At 37.7% G+C, this 22113-nt stretch overlaps 1 protein-coding gene across 2 annotated transcripts; it reads right to left on the bottom strand.

The window, feature by feature from the left end:
• Positions 1 to 6668: 6668 nt before the first annotated feature.
• Positions 6669 to 21855, bottom strand: LOC139149151 (zinc finger FYVE domain-containing protein 21-like). Of its 2 annotated transcripts, none has more exons than XM_070720724.1 (7): positions 21696 to 21855; positions 19940 to 19990; positions 18929 to 19097; positions 18011 to 18092; positions 17541 to 17641; positions 12866 to 12975; positions 6669 to 11684 (listed from the first exon to the last, which is right to left on the bottom strand). In XM_070720724.1, exons 1-7 carry the CDS (start codon positions 21816 to 21818, stop codon positions 11640 to 11642), a joined length of 681 nt encoding a protein of 226 aa, XP_070576825.1. In that variant the 5' UTR covers positions 21819 to 21855; the 3' UTR covers positions 6669 to 11639. The 2 variants fall into 2 exon arrangements, with proteins under 2 accessions (XP_070576825.1, XP_070576824.1); XM_070720723.1 differs by having other exon boundaries at positions 12866 to 12993; positions 21696 to 21854.
• Between the last annotated feature and the right edge of the window lie 258 nt (positions 21856 to 22113).

Raw genomic sequence — 22113 nt, 5'->3', positions numbered from 1 at the left:
CATTATTATTGCTTTGAAATCACATATCGAATTGTAATAAAAAAAAATTGTGGAACATCATATCATAGCATTTACCTATAGTAGCCCAGTTCATCGCAGTCGTTCAGCCTTCTCAGTACGCCAACTCGGTAAGTGACAGCTTTGCAATAGTTATCGAGAGAGGGCCCCCCAGATGCGACGTCAATGCAGTTTTGACAACGACAGGCAGCGACGGCCAACACACGTGGAAACCGCTCAGGGTCATGATCCATCTGAAAGGTCCAGGGACAGAGTGACCTTTGGCTGATGTCCTCGGTAAGTGAGTCGGTCAACTCCAATGGGCACGTCAGGTTGGTCTTGACCTTCGCTGATCGAGAGACGCTACTGCCGCCAAAATTGGAGTTTTTCGACGATTCGGGATCGTTGTTCAGTGGATAAACAAAAATTGGCGAATGCGTGTAGCTTCTGTCTTTTTGCATCAGCCGTTGGTGGAGAAGTTGTTCTGTGGGTTCCAGGCAGGATGACGCCTGCACTAGGTTTGCGTTCTGGCGTTTGCTACGCAGGCCGTCGGGTAGTTCGAAGTTGAAGATGCTGCCGCTCATCCAATCAAAGTTTTCATCGGTTTCTCCTGTATTCTCCGACGGTTGCGCTTGGTCAACTTGTATGGACTTAGCGCCGCCTCCTTTTGCAAGGTCGTTTGACAAGATTGGAGAGCCATATGAGTTGTTCAGATAGAGCAATACCACGTGCACCACTACGGACGTCTGTAAATACATCAGCAGTACATATGATAAATATAACAATCATATGATAACAAATAGTAAAAAAGTCTTGTAAATATCGAAGCAGGGATATCAAAGGAAAAACTAAGACAGAGACAGAAACACAGAAAAAACAACATAAAGACACATACGATACACAGGACAGAGGAATTGAAGGTTGGTGATGAAGTTTGTAAATTCATGCAATAGTGAGAATTACACATAATGTGTCTACACACTGTATTAAGCTTACGGAGTATGTGTCTTACCTTGTACATTTTGTTGTTTAGTTCGATGTTAACTGTGGTTGGAGAGATAGTATATAAACTCGTTAAATGCTACCTTTCGGTTAGAGAGCGCATTTATATACTATTAGAAATTCAGTTTCAGGGAATGCCCCGCGAACAGAACGATAAATTCACAAATGCATCATACGTTTCCCGTTTCCTTGTGGTTCTCGTGACAGAATGACGTTTCTGTTACAAATTCAATATCGATATTCAAGTTCCCACTAGTTTTGCTTCATGTTTCAACCCTTTGCACGCCGAATGCCTTTTTTCAAACTTCACATTTACTCTCAAATTGACGAGAAAGCCAGCACGCTTGCCAATGCAAAATGTTAAATCGCTACTACACCTACACAAGGTTTACCTATAACAGAACTAGCGTGCGGAAACATATAGTTTCCGCTTACTGATCCGGTCCGTAGATGTGCTTGCGGAAAAGTTGACACTAAATTTATCGCGTCGGATGATAACAGGGCAACATTGCTATCGTATCGGCCGTACCGGCCTGACATGTGATTGTCACGTTGTCGCTAAGCTATGGTTTTGGTTCCCCAAACTGCCCCAAAACCCTCTTGTGTAAAGGGACAGAAAATGGACACACTAACGATGATTTCATTTACAGTTGGTAAGAAAAATGCCACGTTTTCACAGGTTACGTATACGTTTTTGACGTGATTTCAGACTGAAACGGAGATTACACGTGAACAAAAACATGCCACGCTGCAATGGAATATTCTCGATCAGCGTATTTCGAGCCGAAAAATATAACCCAGAAAGTCGGAGAATATACTTGCAAATAACCTTGTTTTATGTTTGTGTTCCATGATTCGGGACATGTCAATCGTAGGGAAAGGGGCCGAGGATATAAGTTGGCTGTATCAGTTGAATTGGTCAAAATTTAAGTAGATAGTCGTCGTCCGCAAAGACATCAAATATGCTGTACATGCATGTGTTGAGGGTCAGAGAATGAATGATGGGCGTATAATAAGAGTGTCCGTGTCCGTCAAGTGACGAGTACTGTCATCGAAGTTGTTCAGTTATTTTAGGGATTTTGCACACGCGGTTGCATCTCTCGGTCGAGGCCATATCGTTCCGAAGCAGTCGCCATAGCATAGTCTTTGAAATCGTGAAACGACAGAGAAAGCATTTGGCCACAAATAGTCATATGCGAAATCTGTTAGGATGCTGTAGCTGTATATGGCTTCTTCATGAACAGCTGGTATCCTATGGTAACAGAGCTTGTCGATTTTCGTTAAAGGAGTTGCATCTACAAAAATATCCATGGATAAAAATTCATTATATTGCCGATTATATAAGTTTAATTCTATAGTGCGGTACGTTCGTATGTTACAGATATACGATAAGTGTGGTGCATTGATTTGTATGAATTCGGTGAAAGCGAATTTAAAAGGCGCAACTGAATGAAATCTATTGTATTTTTTAGGGTAGCTTTTTATCAGCATCTCCTTCACTGTATTTACACCAATTTATACATCAGTACGTACCCATCAACCATTTATGTGTACAGTTGTAAAAGAAGTTCATCATGAAGGGAGGGTTAGCATTATTTGCATATGGCAGACATTTTTGTAGGATACTACTTACTATTATTCGGTGTACCCTGATCTTTGTAAATGCTCTAACATAAGATATTAATAAAAGTGGATGGAGAAAGGCCGTAGTGTTCCCTGGAAGACAATTCACCTTTGCAAATCTCAATAGTTGTTAGAGACTCGGGGATATGACGAAAATACTTTAACTGTTCTTATAATTCCAATTTTTAGACATATTTCTATACGCCTTGATCAACATACAAATGTAACCAGCGCTTCGAAAACGCTCGTCTGTTCTAAAAAATCGCTTCCATTTATATGCAGAATATCGACAACAATTGTGTGTTGTACAATTGCAAGCTATAAGTATGGCTTTACTTCCTTCAATTGGTACTATAGGATCTTTTCTAGTTTACATCTGAGTTTGTTGACTGTTCAGACCACTCACACTTCAAACATATGACGTCTATTATGGATAATTGTCCGTGAACGAAACCGCCCTCTTTGATTATTTACTTTTCTGTAAATTTTGAATCATTGTCAGTGAGTAATATTTATCAGGGTCTTGGAAACGCAGAAATAAACAAAACACGCCCAAATGATATATGCTAATTAGCTGACTTCACATCATGATACTGCATATTAGAATAGGTAAACACGGTTTCCGTCGGCGTAAGAGTAATTTCTGATCACTATTACTTGAGTTCGTGGTTGGTCTTCGTGGTTGGTTTCGAGAAATGGCTTCACGCCGTGACATACGTGTGCAGCAAAATTAACGATTTTGTTTGTCTAATTGTTCTTATTATTACGTTCGTGCTCCGATTGCGTCATCGTATTTTGTTGACTGAAAACCGCGCCCTGTGTCCTCATAGTCACAACAAAACAACATTCCCATTTACAGAACTGATTGGAAAAGTGGGGAATTTGAAGGGAACATCGCAGATTTCAAGGAAAGACGGTTAATTGTGAACTTTATAGCATCATTTTCACAAGCATTCTTTCCTTATTTACGGTGAATGCATATCCTGAGGAGAGAGCGCTAAAATTGCAGATAAGCTAGTTATAATTGCCAACAAACAGGATGATAGAGTATAAATGACAAATAATTTCTATGACTGTGGTGATGATAAGGATCATGACGACGATAACTTCCAGAATTACTATCATCGTCGTCTTCGACGTTGTCATGTTCCTCATGCTATTGACCGTGATCTCTCACTTGGACATTGAACGGTCACTTTGAATAAAAACAAAACGGTTCCAAGGATTGGTATTTGAAAAGCCTTCAGGGGCCTAACGCAGTGCTATACTGTTAGATGTTGCCGTGACGTTTAGAGTACTTTCGTTTGATACCTCGACAGGTATAGTACCATGGGATGGTTTTCTCAGTTTAACAAAGACATTCAAATTGACGACTTAAAGTTACATCATCGTGAATCTGGGATGAATTGACTCATTGCAATTTGTGCAGTGCGGCTTCTCTTCATCTTCTGAGACACGCAGATTGGGGTCCACAAGGGATTTTGTTGCGTTATAATGCGTTATAATGATATTTGCAAATCATCCGCGAGAAACCACTTCCCCTTACTATAATTCGTGAGTCGGGTAATGGGGTCATATTGTAATTTTCGAATGGCATTTGCCGAAGGGTTTCGAGGCAAATTACAAACCTCCTAAACGCGACATATTGCTACGGAAAATCCCTAGATTTTGATTTTTGCTCTTCTGGCTCAATGGCGACTAAATTGAATTCATACACGATCAGTGAGGGGGGGGGGGATGGGAGTACAAAACGTTTTCAGGTCGACCCATGGGCGCGATGTGAGCATGCCCAATGCGCGCACCATGTGCGACATGGAAAACGGTTCGTCGCTTTTTAAAATGGCTGCAGAGTCTGAAAAAAGTACACCTATCCAATAAAACCAAGTGGCGTGGCAAAGAAGAGTTTATACATGTCTTGTTCCAATATCGGAGACGCTTTATTACGAGTTATCTTTATCTTTATACGAAGACACATCTGTAAGTAAGACTATACGGGACGGCCAGCCAAGCCATTTGCAAGCATACTCTTGACACGCAATTAGTTTGTTCTCGTATCAGCGGTTGGGAAAGTGCGGACAAGGAAACATTCGCTCGGCTGACGACAACATATCCACGATGAAATTCGCTGTGGGTAAGTACTATGTCCCGGGGGTTGCCGTAGGGCAAATCGTGAAACGATGAGAACTCAGAGGGATACCCTTGTGATAGACAGAGGACAGGGGAAGCTTTTGTACATGGAAAGGGACAAGGGGAATTTCCCCAGCTTGTGAGTTTGGGGGGGGGGGTAACTCCTGGGTAGAAGGGGAAAGATTCAAAGTATGGCTGGAAGCCTGTTGCGAACAGCTTTCACTTTTTCCTTCAAATTTGAATTTTGTTCAACCTATCCAGGAAGAATGCATGGCAAACATTCCTGGTTACGATTCCTCAAATTCGGCTAGTTTGCTGCTCCAGTCAATACCTTAACACAGTATTACATTTTTTCCTACAAGGCCGCTAAACTTCAAACAGGTTCCCCAATACCAGCACAGATATATCATCGTAGACTTCTGCCAAATATTAACAATCATTTCATCGCACTAGCTTCCGTAACTAGTGTACTTTGATCCTCCTCGTATAAATGCGGCCATTACGCGACATTCACTGTAAACAACGCAACAGTATGGGGATACAGCTTGCTATATTCGGTCGATTGTGTCGTCGGAAATTACGCCTACGGATTTGGGTACGAGCTTCAAATAGCGCGTTGTCAAATGCTACGGGTCATGAGACCAACCGACGTCACTACACAAAATGCATGACAAGGACACAGTTCTAAGTCAATTTCACATAAATTATATATATAAATTATATATATATATATATATATATATATATATATATATATATATATATATATATATATATATATATATGGGTATAAGGTAGAGTGCGCCTCGGGGACAGATATTTGAACTCTCAAACTTTCTCAATACTGTACTAATTTGGGTCTAATTCTTGTGGGGTTTCATTCTGAAATTCATGGAGTAAGAAAAGTTTTCACAGGCTTATATTAGTGAAATTCGATGATTTAACTTTTCCCCATGGAGTTATTGGATATTTTGTTTCTCTGTTACCAAATTTATTACTGATTTCGAAAGGGGAAAGGAAACAACATTAATAAAATTATTGGTGTCATAAAATGACACCAATAATTTATTTTAATCAGGTACATCTGGAATGCAGGATGCTTTCCTGAAATTTTCATGTGCTTCGAACAATCTATTAAAATGCAGTAACGTGCCTCAAAAATGAGTTTACACACTTTGCGCACACTTTTATTTTGGCTCAAATCTATTGTTATCACTGGTTATTATGGACAAGTAAAACAGGAATGTAGTTTCACCATGCTAAATTTTTGCACATTATGTGAAGTGAACTGATGAATATTGGAAATTTAATATAGCTACCATATACAGTTTCAGAAATGCTGTCGTGTAACTTTGCAGGAAAAGTCTGTAGATAAGCTTATGTAAAATAACCCAAGAATTTATTATTGGATGCATACCCAATCGGACCATGCCCTTTTTACTGAGTGATTAGAACCAACTCCTTTTCATGCTCAACAGTACTAGTGTGGACAACTAGACATTTCAGTGGTGCAGTATTTTTCTAATAACAAAGCAATGAGGTGTGGGAAAACTGCACAATTAGACTCAAACAGTGTCGATCGTTTCTTTCGACGGCAAACTGCTACCTTGGTTTCAAATACACGAGATCAAGGTACAACTTCGTCTCGCCACGATTAGCGTGACCGTAGTATTGCTTTCCATACTTCGGTTCGCTGACGCAAGTAGTCAAGATATAGAGCGCCCCCGGTGGTAGGCATAGACATGTCGCCTCGTTCTCATCGCTTGGCGACTTGATGCGAAATCACACTCCCCACCGTGCACCGCTTTTGGCGCACTTTACTATGATTACTATGCCAGAGCGAAGCGACCTTGGTCTGGAAGGCGAGACAAGGCATAATTTAACAGTAACACTGAACACAATCAGTCAAATCACTTGGATTCTGAGATATAAGATATTTACTATTTATTACAGTCTGAACAAATACATGACTGTCCTAATGGAAACTGTATTTGGCATGTTTAACATACCCTTCAGACACCAAAAAACTCTAAAATGTTGTTTTATCACAGAAAAATATATGTAATGTAAAACAAAACCTTTTACATTGAGTAATATTTTAATGACAATATTACATCACTTTCTTCAAAGATGGCAGCCACAATTTACATTGAAGCCTCTCTCGTCTCTCAAATGGGTTTTTACAAATATCCTTTGTTGATGTTTCTGTGAATTACAATACAAGTGATTCTATGGAAACTACAACCCTTCAATGGAAGGACATACTTTTACTTTACATGGAAGCCTCTTCTTAAAGAAAATACATTTTACGAGTGAACACAGAAAGAGAAAAAAAAAACAGGTCATTAAAGGTAGAATGCACCTCAAGGACAGATATTCAGACTCTCAAACTTTTTTAATTCTTTTCTGATCTACCACTTGTGGGAGTTCATTTTGAAACCCTTTTGGAAAGGAAAACTTTCACCGTCTTAGCTTTTTGAAAATTAAAAATTTTATTTTACGCACAGGGATGGGGGCCATTTTGGATTTCAAATATTGGCATATCTTGGTTAATTTGTTTCTCTATTATCAAAATTTGCACGGTGACCCCTCAATTTCTATTCATGATTTTGAAAGTGAATGGTTGAAAGATTGATTCCTTGAGGAAAATTTAAGGAAAAGTTTAAATCTTTTACTTTTGAGGTGCATACTACCTTAAAAAAGAGTTCATCTCAATCGCAAGGTGATAAACAAACAGATGTTAACCTTAACGATGCTATATTTTGGTCCGAATCCCATCTGGTTCAATGAAGGATATTAGTTTATGACAATATGAGCTGGTTGAGCAGAAAGGGGAAACACATGGGCCCTTTTAAATGTAAAGAATAATAGCAGAGACTGAGGTTTCAAGACATGGTTTCTGTTCATGTTCCATGGGAAAATACGAATGACTGGTTTGCAAGTTCATCCAACTGGATTTGGATGAATACATCCAATCCACTATCAGTAAAACCACTTGTCTGTGCATTGCACTGCCCAAAACATTATGTCATTTAATTCCCTTCCCAGTATTTCAAACAAAAGGCATGTTGGAGACAAGCTGGATAAAATGAACGTCACCATCTTACAATGCAATTTCTTTCATTTATCTGACACTTTGAAAATGAGCAATCCAGTATCACTATGAGGCTACACTTTTCTACTGTGATATGAGAAAACTGTGATGGTGAGAAAACACTGTCAAGCCCACCACTGCTGATTTTTTAAAATCTCTGCTTTACAATAAAATAAACTGTTTCATTTTAGGCAAGTTATGAAAATCAAGCAAAGCGATTTATGAAGTTTTGGCTCCAATGAATCTACACTTAACATGTGTTGAAGCAAGTCCACAGCAGAAGCAAACTACAGCAAAGTGTTTTTGACTTTCAAATGGAAGACACCTCTTCGAATCATAAAAAACATGAACTGTACCAACACTGTGCATGCTGCACTGAACCAATCCATTCTAATAATGATAATATATCATGGAAAATAGATGTCAGCCTTACAAGAAATCTATAATCTGTGGACCATTTCATGTCAACTCTACAGAAACATGAGCTTTTCCGTTGAAAAAAACTCACAGAAAGATGATCTGCCAGTTTCAGAAAATGAAAGCTGTGACCTCCTCCTCCTGAGCTAAATACAGCAACAAAAAGATGTTAATGAATGAAACAATATGAATTTAAAAGTAGCTGATAAAAGTGGCAGCAAACAAATGAAAATTTCTAGTTTTTCTCTAGGTGGAAATGCCAAATTCTTTACTGAGAATCTGGACTCAACAAAGACTCAAAACAGTGAATGGAAACCGAGCTAAACTAAGTGTAAGAACTGACGTAATGCTTCATTATAGGGTTAAGATGTGAGATTACTGTTTACATTGATTTGTGTATCAGACAGAGGTGATGGCAGTCATCAGCACATCTTGTATTCAGACCGCCAACTTACCTTAAACTGCTCATATTTAAAATCTAAATATCTGCCAATTGTAATGTTAATCTCTATGTTAATTTCTTACGCTTGTTTTCAAAATATAACTGATGCCAAAAATCTAAGGCAAGGCAAAGTGTGGAAAAATGTAGTGAACTGTAAATTTTTACTAGAAATGTTTCTCAGTAAGGTTCCTCCCATTTCTCGTCTGACTTTGCCAAGATATATAGGATTGTAACAATATTAGGTGAATGAGTAAACCAACATGCGCTTTGACTAACACAAAAAGGTAAATATGTAAATAACCTTTTGACCAAAAAAGTGTTTTTTGACCCTTTTACCACTGTGGTTTGGCTACCAATTGTTTTAAATTGTGTGGTTTGACCTGTCTACAGGAAAATGGAGGAGCCTCAAGGTGAGATGGAAGGGTTGACAGATAAACACTTACCACATACTCTGGATAAAACATCCAGCTGAATTTTAAGTTGTAAAGAAACACTTACACCGCAGACCATTTTATTTCCTAACACTTCAGACAGTGGAGCAGTTGTCTGGGCCACAACTGACAACCTTGAAGCCTTTCCCCCTTAGGAAATGTGGTGTCATAATTGTCTTTAAAAGTTGGATTTGGACAATCTGGAAATAGGGTAGGAAGGTTTAAAGCCAGTGAAGGCACAGATTTATTTTTTTGATGTGGTGAGTTGTACCAAAAGATTTGGCCAAATCTGATAAAGTCTAGACCTTGTGGATATCATTTGATGGCAGAAATGCCTAACTACAAGCCACCTGCTTTCATTGTGATGCCTCTATGTTTTCATATCTGCATCACTACTCACAAGCTACTCTCACTATCTGATCTGATCCAACAGCGTTTGAACCATCTACAAAACAATAACAACTAAGACTATCACTACACTTTCAAAGAAAATAACCGATTTCAATAAGGTGAACACATTTTAAAATTTCTTTTCAAAAATCTTTATAATATAACTGAACATTGTTAAATGTTTTTCTTTTAATTTTTTCAATGACATGTACATACTCCGTCAAATGTATCATGCAGTAAGTGTAAATTTTGATATAGTTTTGCTTTACAGCATTGACTTTGACATTAAAGTAGAACTCAAATAATGCTATATTGCGATTTCAACTCAGTTAAAGTTGTTCTAGGTCAAGTATAAATGCAGGTATTCACAGCAGATATTGGCAAAAAAAAACCATGAAAAATTACATTACAGAAACTGAAACTCATTATACAGTCTGTAAAGCAAGGCTTTAAGTCGGTACTTGTATCAAAGTCTTTTGCTTACTATTGTGTATCTGTACTCACAGGTAATCTAAATAAAAAGCTATGTGACTAAAAAAAAGCACAGAAATGTGACCAGAGCTTGCAATGCTGAAAATTTGCTGACTTATAAACACCTAAAATAACACGTAGGCACAGTTGACTGCTTTTGAGTTTTCTTTTAAATATCATGATTTTTGTCAAAAGTTTACCATTTCAGTTTTAACGAGAATACAAGGAAACTTTCATTCTCCTCTGTGTTCATAAATCTGAGAGTTGTTACCACCGGATTAATTCTAAGAATTCCATGAAAATTACAATTTCTTATAACTGTACAGAGATAGTATTGAGTAAGAGAAAACTACAGCGTTGAGATGAAAATCTAAAATTTGAATTTCAGATAGACTATTTTCAAATGTACATTTTATCCAAAAAAACAGTTGTTTAATGACGTCTCTGTATCCTAATCCTGTCCTTGAATTGCACTTTTGACTATACTTCAATCAAGATATGTTAGAGTTCACTATATTGTTCATTAACATTTACGGATAAACAGTAAAAATGTATCAACTAATGGGTAATATTGTGAGTTGGTTATCTTATTCGTGAGGAGAGTATAAATACAAGAATTTTAAAAGAAGTGTAAATAGTGGCTATAAATAAAATAATAGAGTAAAAGTGATGCCCTGGGAGTATATATGGATGTTCCGTGCAGAGCGCTGTAGAGTATGTTAAGTTTGAACTAAACTTTTCTACAGCTTATCATCACATGGAAACAAAGCATGAGAACCATTTCACTTTTCTTCCAGTCCGAACTGGTTCAAACTCAAACGACAAAAGCATCAATTTCAAAGAAAAATGTAGAAAAAAGATTTGACAAAAGCACTTGTAAAACAGTCGGGTGACATTTTGCACCGACAACAATGGGAAATACTGATGAAAACACATGGAAGCTTTATCACATGATGCTGTAACGTCAGTGGGTATAGTTTCATCAAGTATTATTGGTACTACACTGTCATGGCATCGAAGTAATGTGAGATAAAGGACAAACTCTCATTCAATAAGTGCTGCTTGAGTAAAAGCAAAAGTAATGATCAAAATCCCTCATGAAGAGCTGTTTGACTGATAATGTTAGAAAAGGCAAGGAAAATATAGGAAAGGTCTTTCCTACACTTGATGTGTACAGTCAATATTTCCAACACTGTATACACCAAGTGAGATGATGGAATATCACTACAATGTACGGTACATCAATCTATAGACTCATACACACACACACACAATAAGCACAATTCCACTGTACATATATGAAGACGAAACGTAGCAGCATTCTGGAACATGTCATCTCACAATACTATGGCAGAAGTGTATGGATTGCAACTGAGGAGTAAATGACTTGACTTGTGAGAGACTCTCCCTGGATGTGTAGTCTGATAACTTGTGTACAAACCCACCAGAGCATTTTTGCGGTGCAGGCAGTGTAATATCGTAATGGACTGGTGAAAGGAAAGTTACGACAGCAAGTGGCATATCCGCTGTCGTCACTTGTGGGAAATTCCCATTGGCTTACAACATCATTTTCCGGGTCACTCTTCCATTGGGTTGAGTAGATAGGGCAGTGACATCCTAAAATTCCACTACTCTCTTGGTCTCTCTAGCTTTCACTGTCTCCCCTGGCTTCATGTATCATTTTCATGGCCTGTTGATAACAGCAAACAAAATACAAATACAAATAAATACTGTGAACTTGTGGTTCCTGTAATGCTCAGTTTGACCTCATAATATCAGGAAATAGAGGGGCTGAAATTGTGAACATTGGTCCACTACATTTTCAACATCACATCAAAAGTTCAACACACAAGATGACAGCAAACGGGGACAGAAACAGCAATGTTCATATTCAGCTTGGCATCTCCTTAAACTTCTGACTTGATCGCTGGGAAACATGACACAGAGTGTTCCTGAAATCACTTGAAAATTCAATTCAGGGTTTGTATTTAACAGCGTCACAGAAACAAGGTCAAAGCTATTACTGCCACAGGCACATGAGATTTTCATTCTGCAGGAAATTTCATTTGATCTGATTGCAACAAGATATGAACATACTGCTGTAATTTCCATGTTTGGTCCTTGATTTCAAAGATGATCAAACACATGGTGCAGACACTAAAAACATGGACGAGCCATCACAGGTATGGATGGCCACATGCGCCAACCGTTCAAACAAAACTTCATTTCAGAAATCAATAGTTGAGAAAGGCCTTTACAATCAAATATTTAACATCACTAGGCTGATCTAGTTCAAATATTAAGGTAGTTCGTGCCTCGAAAGTGAAAGACTTAAACTTTTGCTCAAACTTTCCTTAAAGAATCTTTCAACCATTCTCTATCAAAATCGAGAATAAAAATCGGGGGTCACCACGAAATTTTGGTACTAGGGAAACAAATAACCCAAGATTTGCTGATATCTAAAATTCCAAATGGCCGCCGTCACTGTGTTAACTCTATGGAGAAAAAATTAAATATTCAAATTTCGAAAAACTACGCCAGTAAAAAGTTTTCTTACACCAAGAGCTTTAAAATGAACCCCCGCAAGTGGTGGATCAGAAAATAATTGTAAAAGTTTGAGAGTCCAAATTTGTGTCCCCGAGGCGCATTCTACCTTAACACACTGTAATGTATGTTGTATATGTCATCAAGACCTCTAGTAAATAATATTTTGCCAGGTTCACCAAGATTCCTCTATGGAAATAACAACAGCCAGTACCTGTGTACGCTACAGGTTTACATGTATTTCAAGCATGGGCTGGGCACGTGAACGGACAGCACTGAAACGAACATCCCAGTGACACAGGAATATGTTACTGTTTAACCACTCACCTTCTGCATGGAGGCCAACCAGGTCATACTCTGTTTTCTGTTGTGACTCTCTGAGACCATTAACTTTGACTGTGTCATCTGACCTTGTTGCTTGTGTTTCAGAGTCAAGCCTTTACCAACAATGTGTCCTAAAACAAAAATAATTAAGAGGTCAATATCATGGAAACCAATGCCTTTGTTAGATTTCAGCACACACAAGTGGTCAAGATACTCCGGTAAACTCAAGACAAATCTTAAATGAAGTAAAAATGAAGATAGGAGACATAGAAACATACATACTGTTTTATGAAACTTAAGAGAAAAGATTAAACATACACATACTAATAACTTGATTTATCAACATCTTTGAGTTCACTGAATAAAACACTTAGACAATCTCAGGCTATCACAAGCACACTTCTTGAACTATAGTGTTATACAGCATTTGATATCTTTAAATCAAATTAATGATTCTAACCTCAGGCTTTGATTTAGCTGTCTGTTCTAATGCCCAACTTATAAAATAAGCCTACTTGAGTTTCTCACTGATTACCAAGTCAACATTAACCTTTTGACCAAATTTCTTTTTGTTGTGGCCTAGCTTTTTAGTAGAAAATACAGGGTCCTAGCTTTGCATTTGCAGTAGAAAATATAGGGGCCTGGCTTTCCAGTAGAAAATACAGGGCTGTACCAAATTTGGTTATGAAGAGGTTGAAGATAGTATCACATGTCATCAACCAGCTAGCTAATGCACATGTGTGTGATGGGTGTTATTATGATAAGTTTATTTATGGAAAACACAATGTCAAGAATAATTTTCCCTGCGATCCTGATCTACAATCAATGCACTGTATCAGCTTAAAGTAATATGCACCTCGAAAGTGAAAGACTTAAACTTTTGCTCTAACTTTCCTCAAGGAATCTTTCAATCATTCTCTTTCAAAATCAAGCATAAAAATAGGGGGTCACCGTGCAAATTTTTGTCCTAGAGAAACAAATTACCCAAGATTTACCAATATTAGAAATTCAAAATGGCCGCCATCCCTGTGTTAACTCTATGGAGAAAAATAAAAAAATTTGAATTTCGAAAAACTAAGCCGGTGAAAAGTTTTCTTTCACCAAGAGCTTTAAAATGAACCCCCACATGTGGTATATCAGAAGAGAATTGTAAAAATTTGAGAGTCCCAATGTCTGTCCCCGAGGTGCGTTCTACCTTAACATCATCAACATCAACACTTAACAAAAATGCTATTCATTAGCACAGCCCGAATGTCATTACAAGACTGAAATGAAGGTGGAAGACATGCGTTTGCCATCAACATTCAAAACTTCTTTCCCAAAACTCAAGGAGGCTATACATATTTTAATGTAGTAAGAATATTATCATTACATGTACATCTTCATTCATTGAGAAAAAGAATCATATTGTCACCATCATGTATGTCTCACAAGAGGTGGTGTCTACATCAGCCAGACAACAAATTACAATATATAATGCACTATACAAACACAGTAACTTTATGCTATGAATGTGGAGTGAAACATACAAATCACTAAAGCTTTGCATGTTGCTGTGGTGAATACATTATTTTAACAAGGTAGGGCCAAAAAAATATGCTTCAGGTGAATTTTGGCAGAGACTTGATGGAAGGTCAAAAGAATACAGAATGACAAAAACACTGTTAACATGGGCTACATGTACACAACAGCAAGTACAAGCCAGCACATAGGCAGGACACAAGCACTGTGTCAATGACTCACCAATGGAATCCAATCACCATAGGGTCAGTGTGAAAATGACAAGATGCAATATATGATGAAACAGGGGAAACAGAGAAGAAGAGAATTATTATGGAAAATCTTCTTCAAAAACATGTAACGTGGGATTAGAATGTTCTCTTTGCAGTCTTTAAATCTGAAACAAAACGGGATTGACCATGCGACAGAACTTGAAATGTCATGTTGATTTGACGTTGTTTATATCTTTTATTCACATGTGTTTGTTGACGTGACAACAATGGATGACATGGATTTGTATCAAAGAATTTCATCTGGCAAAGAGTGTGTGACACACTGGTCACTGATTAGAGTCACAAACCAATCAATGCCAAAACATCCAGTCTCACAATCTTATTCTTTTCATGGACTATAAAATTGTCAAAATACTTAACACACTTATTTACTTACAAACCAGTACTTACTAAAAAGTATTAAAGCTGCATTTTCCATACAGAATCATTTGAAAGATTGTGATACGTCACTTCTAATTTAACAAGTTTCTAGTGAAAATGATACCACTTCTGGGTTGGTTCGCTTCACATTTGGGATGAATTTTAGAAGTTTTATCTCAACATGCCTGATTTCATTTGTGGTGATACATGTATTCATCACACACAACTTAAGGCCAAGACAGTTATGTAAACAAGTCATCGTTGATGACACAGTCCCCACTTGTTAATAATGGGTACTTTGATTACATGTCCTCAGAGAGGATAGAGTCCTCTTCATTAATTAGGTCTGTGATAAAAATACTTTGATACAGATAGCGCTCAATGGCCAAGAATGAGTTCCATGGTGATGAAAACATAAAACCAATGTAGGCCACCATCCTAAAGTTCATAAAATGAGTCAACTAGGAATTAATCAACAGGATGTTGCAAAACATTTTTGCATACAATTCTAACACTTAACAGATTATCACTGGTACATATTTCATAAAGTTTGATGCAGTATTTACAACACTATGAGATCAACATCTGTATCAAGTTTCATCACATTTGACGTTGTATTAATTTGTGGCTATATCACCCTAATTAGGAAAGTTCATTACTTATGCAATTACAAATTAATTAAAATGACACTGATAAATGTCTTTTTCAAAGTTAAAGCAATGTGAGCTTAACATCGGTTAACATCTGTATAAAGTTTCATGAATTTGATGCAGTACATATTTCTTGACATATCACCCTACTTACGAAACTTCAATAATTGACATGTTATTGTTACTGCTACATGACGTGAAACAAATTGACGAGCATATGTATGAAATAGGTCAATGTCAACTTTGAATGATACTGGTGGAAATATGTCTGAGTTATGGCTCTGTACATGAAAACATCGTAATAAAATGGCTGCCTAGCGACCATATTGGATCGTATCACATAAAAATCGACGTACATATGTATGACATAGGTCAATGTCCTTGTACCAACTTTGAATAAAATCGGTTGAGATATGCCTGAGTTATGCCTCTGTATATGAAAAAATCGTAACAAAATGGCCACACAGCAGCCATATTGGATCGTATCACAAAACAAATTGACGTGCATATCTATGACATTGGTCAATGTCCTTGTACCAACTTTGAATAAAATCGGTTGAGATATGCCTGAGTTATGCCTCTGTATATGAAAAAATCGTAATAAAATGGCCGCCTGGCGGCCATATTGGATCGTATCACAAAACAAATTGACGTGCATATCTATGACATTGGTCAATGTCCTTGTACCAACTTTGAATAAAATCGGTTGAGATATGCCTGAGTTATGCCTCTGTATATGAAAAAATCGTAATAAAATGGCCGCCTGGCGGCCATATTGGATCGTATCACAAAACAAATTGATGTGCATATCTATGACATTGGTCAATGTCCTTGTACCAACTTTAAATAAAATTGGTTGAAACATGTCTGAGTTATGGCTCTGTACATGAAAAAATCGTAATAAAATGGCTGCCTGGCAGCCATATTGGATCGTATCACAAAACAAATTGACGTACATATCTATGACATTGGTCAATGTCCTTGTACCAACTTTGAATAAAATTGGTTGAAACATGTCTGAGTTATGGCTCTGTACATGAAAAAATCGTAATAAAATGGCCGCCTGGCGGCCATATTGGATCGTATCCCAAAACAAATCGACGTGCATCTGTATGACATATGAAGTAATCCTTGTACCAAGTTTGAATGAAATCGCTTCTTGCATCTCTGAGATATCTGTGTGAACGGACGGACGCACGCACACACGCACGCACGCACGCACGCACGCACGCACGGACGCACGCACGGACATGACCAAACCTATAAGTCCCCCCGGACGGTGTCCATGGGGACTAAAAATAGGATGTACTTCCGCAAGGGAATGGAATGTTGATGTTACTGGAAGTTATGCTCTGTATACAGTGTCTGTGGTGCAGGTTTACATGGACACAGACACATGTAAATCAATTAAACATCAGTGGGCATGTCAAAACTACACCACCACTAGTATAGATGGCTGGTTCTAATGACATAAGAGTTCTCCATCTATACATATATATACTAGCTTCCTGTTGCAAATGCTTTGCAATCACTGCTTTTGGTGAGCTACACAGCCTACAGTTTCATTGTAAATCGTCTAAAAATGAAAGAGGGAGAGACCAATCCTGTTGTAAGTCATAAATTTTGTGTAATACCCATGACAATCCAAGCAAAATCACTAAATCATCTAATGTCAAATCTATAGTATGCAGATGCAATCACAATGCCAAATCTTAAATATTCATACAATATGCGACAATGTTCTTGGGTACTGAAGATGTGTAGATCCTTTATCCATATACCTAAGGTCTAGTTCTCTTGAGTGCTTTCAATAACCTGGGATCAAGCTGTACCAGGAATACACTACGGTGAATTTGAAATGGAAACAAAGCTTACCTTGTGTTTCATCCGCTGATGTGATTATCTGCACTGCTGTAATCTGATCTAACTGTATAGGTGGGTGTTTGGCATTCTCTCCACCTTCAAAGGATATATGTCTGAAAATGAAAGGTATTATATAGTCTGATTACTGCTTGGATAATGACACCACTGGTGGTGCTCTCTGTAGGGTACTTTACATGCCACACCAATGCAAGGAGCAAATTCTGAATACCTTTGTGGATGGGTAAGAGTAGAGAGGGACTGGAAATGTCCGAAATAGCTCATCAAAAATGTATTTAGCAAACGACTTTGGGTTAAGCGGAATGAACGGTAAGCTTCACACCTTTAAAAAAACAAAGTCCCACAGTCTATACCCAATGAAGTCAAACACTGCCATGAGAGCAACTGTAATATACCAATTTTGAGTAACAATTGTAAGGCTGAATAGATGCTTCAAGGAAAAAGGTAATAGGTAAACAACCTACCTGTGGTCTTGTGTCAGCTTGCAAAGAAAAGTTTCATTCTCATTTTCATCAATACTGTCATCTGACACTAGGAAGTGAGCACCTATGGGTCAGATTTACAAGAGTGATTTAGGACAAATTTCATCAATCAATGGTCACATAATTGTCAACTTACCAAACTGTTGCATTTGCTGCTAAGTAGTAACATCTTCCTGAAATTGTTGCAGCTGCAACATAAAATGTATCTAAAACTTGTGTCAGCAGTCAGAAATGTTTAAACATTGAGCTTCTAGTATACAATAGCAGAGTTTTGAGAGCTCTTGAGATGCCAAACCATGCAGACAAATTAATACAAAAATGTTTCAAAATAACAGTGCTAACTTGACACCAACATGCCATTTTCTGTACATGAGTGCTACAACTACAGTGATGTATTTGGTAAAAGATTTACTTTTGACTTACACCACAAAACAGTGTGCCTTCCAAGCTGAATTAACATGCCACTGACTCATGAAACTTCTCTCCAATCAATAAATATTACACAGGTATAGAGCCGGCACACTTTTACTCAAAACTTCCAAAACTGACTAAAAGACGTTGTGAGTTCAGAGGCACACTGTCACAACACTACCTCTCTGTCAGTGGCCACTTAAAAATATTTTTGGCAGATTATTGTTGCCATGGTTGTGTGGGTAGGCTAACCATGTTTTTGCAGATATTTTCATTGCTGGCTTCTATATAAAGTATTTAGATGAATGAGCCATCAACTATACATACATTTTTCCCAATCTCCTTGTCCAAATCATATGTACTACAAAAAATAGTAAACAAACATTATACCGGTATATAGATAGAAATACAGATATTTTTATTGATTTAATAAACAAATTTCTGGAGTTAAAATAAAAGCTTTGTGAGGAATAAGTGAAGGAGGCTTACCATTCATTAATACTTTGATATGCTTATCAAAGAATTCATTCTCTTTCCTTGTAACTGGAACACACGTACCGCACACTCTGACTGGATCTACAAATGCCATCCTTGGCAGTGCTATACTGTTCCCACAGCACACATTACAAAAACACTTGCCACACCTACGACAGTGATGCTGTCAAGGTAAAAATAACCATGAAATGACCATCAGTGATGCTGTCGAGGTAAAAGCAACCATGAAATGACCATCAGTGATGCTGTCAAGGTAAAAATAACCATGAAATGATCATTTGTGATGCATGCTGTCAAGGTAAAAGCAACCATGAAATGAACATCAGTGATGCTGTCAAGGTAAAACAACCATGAAATGACCATCAGTGATGCTGTCAAGGTGAAAATAACCATGAAATGATCATTTGTGATGCATGCTGTCAAGGTAAAAGCAACCATGAAATGACCATCAGTGATGCTGTCAAGGTAAAACAACCATGAAATGACCATCAGTGATGCTGTTGAGGTAAAAACAACCATGAAATGATCATTTGTGATGCATGCTGTCAAGGTAAAAGCAACCATGAAATGACCATCAGCTATTGTGTACCACAGCAATTCATCAATCCTGGTGCCAGTGACATATACCTGTTGGTGGGATCTAACACACCACTACACCTATATGAACTGATCACCTGTATGCACTCTCCCAAAAATACACTACTTACTTATACACATACGCTGATTGCCTATCTTCTTAACCCTTTCTGATTAAACTGACAGACTGACATTCATTTGGTAGCAGTGAAATGTCCTTTTCTGAACAAATTTAAAAATTGAAACATGACATACACACTTCTGTGTTTTGTTGAAGGTGGGCAGACACAAACAGCGGTCACTTCAGAACATTTCAACCTTGTGACAAAAGGTTACATAAAAAGCTGTCAAAATGCAGTCTTCATGTCATGTTTGTTTGTCACATCAATCTCAATTACTCTGATCAACACAATACTGCTCCTTACTTACCCTTCTCTTCATCAGATCAAACCTAACATGACATTCCATACACTCAAGACACTGTGAAGAAGAGCAAAATGGAAATGAATCACAAATGTGAACGTAACATCTACCAATTTACCATCAGATAAAATGCTGCTCTTACCATGACCTTGTCAAACCTGACCTGAAATGTGTCACTCAATACAGACTTGAAAACACGATCTCCTAAGTATGTCGACATTACTCTAGGAGTCGACAATAACTCTCTTTTAAGTTTATGTATTAAGGCATGTAGGTCCTTTTTATGCCAACTATCACTTTTTATCTCCAAGTTACAGCTGTTCATATATGAACATCACCATTTTAAAAATATTCTCTCAACCTTAACATGCTGGAAAGGATAACTTGTTGCAGAAAATTGCTGAGTACATCAGTACATTGAAGTGTCCATTACACACTACCAATATCCCTGAGCAGTTATGCTCATAACCTTCACAATGGTGTTGTTATGAGAGCTAACTGAACTACATTTTATGGTTGGCAATCAGCACCGGAAATTTCACAAATTGTCAAATGCCCAGGTCACGTTGCAATTTTTGGCCACAGCCTCTACATACGCTGGTCATGAAAGCAAATGGTTCAGAAGATAATGAACAATGCCTAATTTTGATTTATGTGGTCAGGGACTTGGGAGAAGTAATTTCTACCTACCATTAACTGAACACTATTTGTCACACTCTATCAACACAAAACAACCTTTTTCTAACAACAGCTGCAGTACACCCATTGGCTCAATTAGCATACCCAAAATTAAATGTTTCAACGGGTCGCACACGGACAGGAGATAAGCCAATCATAGCAATGTTATTTTCAACTATATGGCAGCTGTTGTCAGAAAGGGGTCATTTCATATTGCAATGATACACTGGTATCCTCAGAAATCATACCCTAAAATGCACAGAAGATCAATTTTGACACAAAGAGGACAGCAGGTATGAATTAAAAGACATAGTGGAAGCCACCAATGTTGGTTCATTGAATAAATTGTGCCTTTTTGTGTGGGAAATCCATCTCCGAGCTCAGCAATATGTGTGAATCACGGCCACTTTTTTCAGAACTGCCAATCTTTCTATTAATGTGTACAGTGGCCTTCACCGTGTCTATCACAGCAAGCAACTGTGCCTCTAATATCTACACAGAATGTAAAGATGTGCAACAAGTGATGAAGGGATGTGATGACTGTTCTAAGTATTTCATATTTGAACTTCTGCATCTCTTTGGAACTCGCAATCTTTTTAACCTCCAAAACTAAAGAAACGCTGCTGTCTGTTTTAAGTACAGAATTCTACCTGCGTTGATAAACTGCAACGACAGCACAAAGTTAACGCTCTTCTCGATCAAAGGATCAACTCCATAATTAATTCAATCATTAGACATGTTACAGTTTATGATAAACATATGCACGGTATGTACATGCAGCTGCAGTCGTCCAAGATTCAACAGTAAGAATTTAATGACGGCCATTAAACGATCCAATTTAACAGATTGACTCAAGCAGACCTGGGTTTATTCACACGACTAGTAAAAATGTTACCTTTCATTTAATACCTCACGGGTACAAACTACATGCAAATTCAACCTTAGCAATTCAACACAAGGTCTAGCAATTTTCTCTCTTCAGTTTTATTTACAAATTACATTTTGACTTCCGGTGTACGTGACAGAAGTGATTATCGATAGAAATATGAACTTCAAGTGAACAAAATGTAAGATTCTCCTTCACCTCATTGTCAGGTATCCATGGTGGCTCCTCTAATTCGAAAGGGCTTCGAAATCTCTCGTTTACACAGACCATACGCAGGCCACTCTTGGACCGAACTAGTTTTTTGTCACCAGCACCCGCCATCTTGGGTTCGTTGTCAATGATGCTGGTTGGTTGTGTTCTCCAGTAATGATACAACCAGATACAACCAAGGTCGACACCACAGGCGCTTAAAGTTGCCAATGGACATTTCTTTTACGCACGATTTTTTCGATCGATTTTTTTAAAAGATTTTGATTGAATGATTTTTTATTTTGAAAAACAAATTGTCTTGACTCTGCTTGTAAACAAAATCAGCTTTGGAGCAACCTCTGGGGAAAAAATTGCTGCCAGGTTGGGTAACACAAAATGTGTTTCCTCCAGCCCCCCCTCCCGAAAT

Source organism: Ptychodera flava, chromosome 14, assembly GCF_041260155.1.
Source record: "Ptychodera flava strain L36383 chromosome 14, AS_Pfla_20210202, whole genome shotgun sequence".
NCBI lineage: Eukaryota > Metazoa > Hemichordata > Enteropneusta > Ptychoderidae > Ptychodera > Ptychodera flava.
This window is presented reverse-complemented; position numbering and strand designations above follow the sequence as displayed.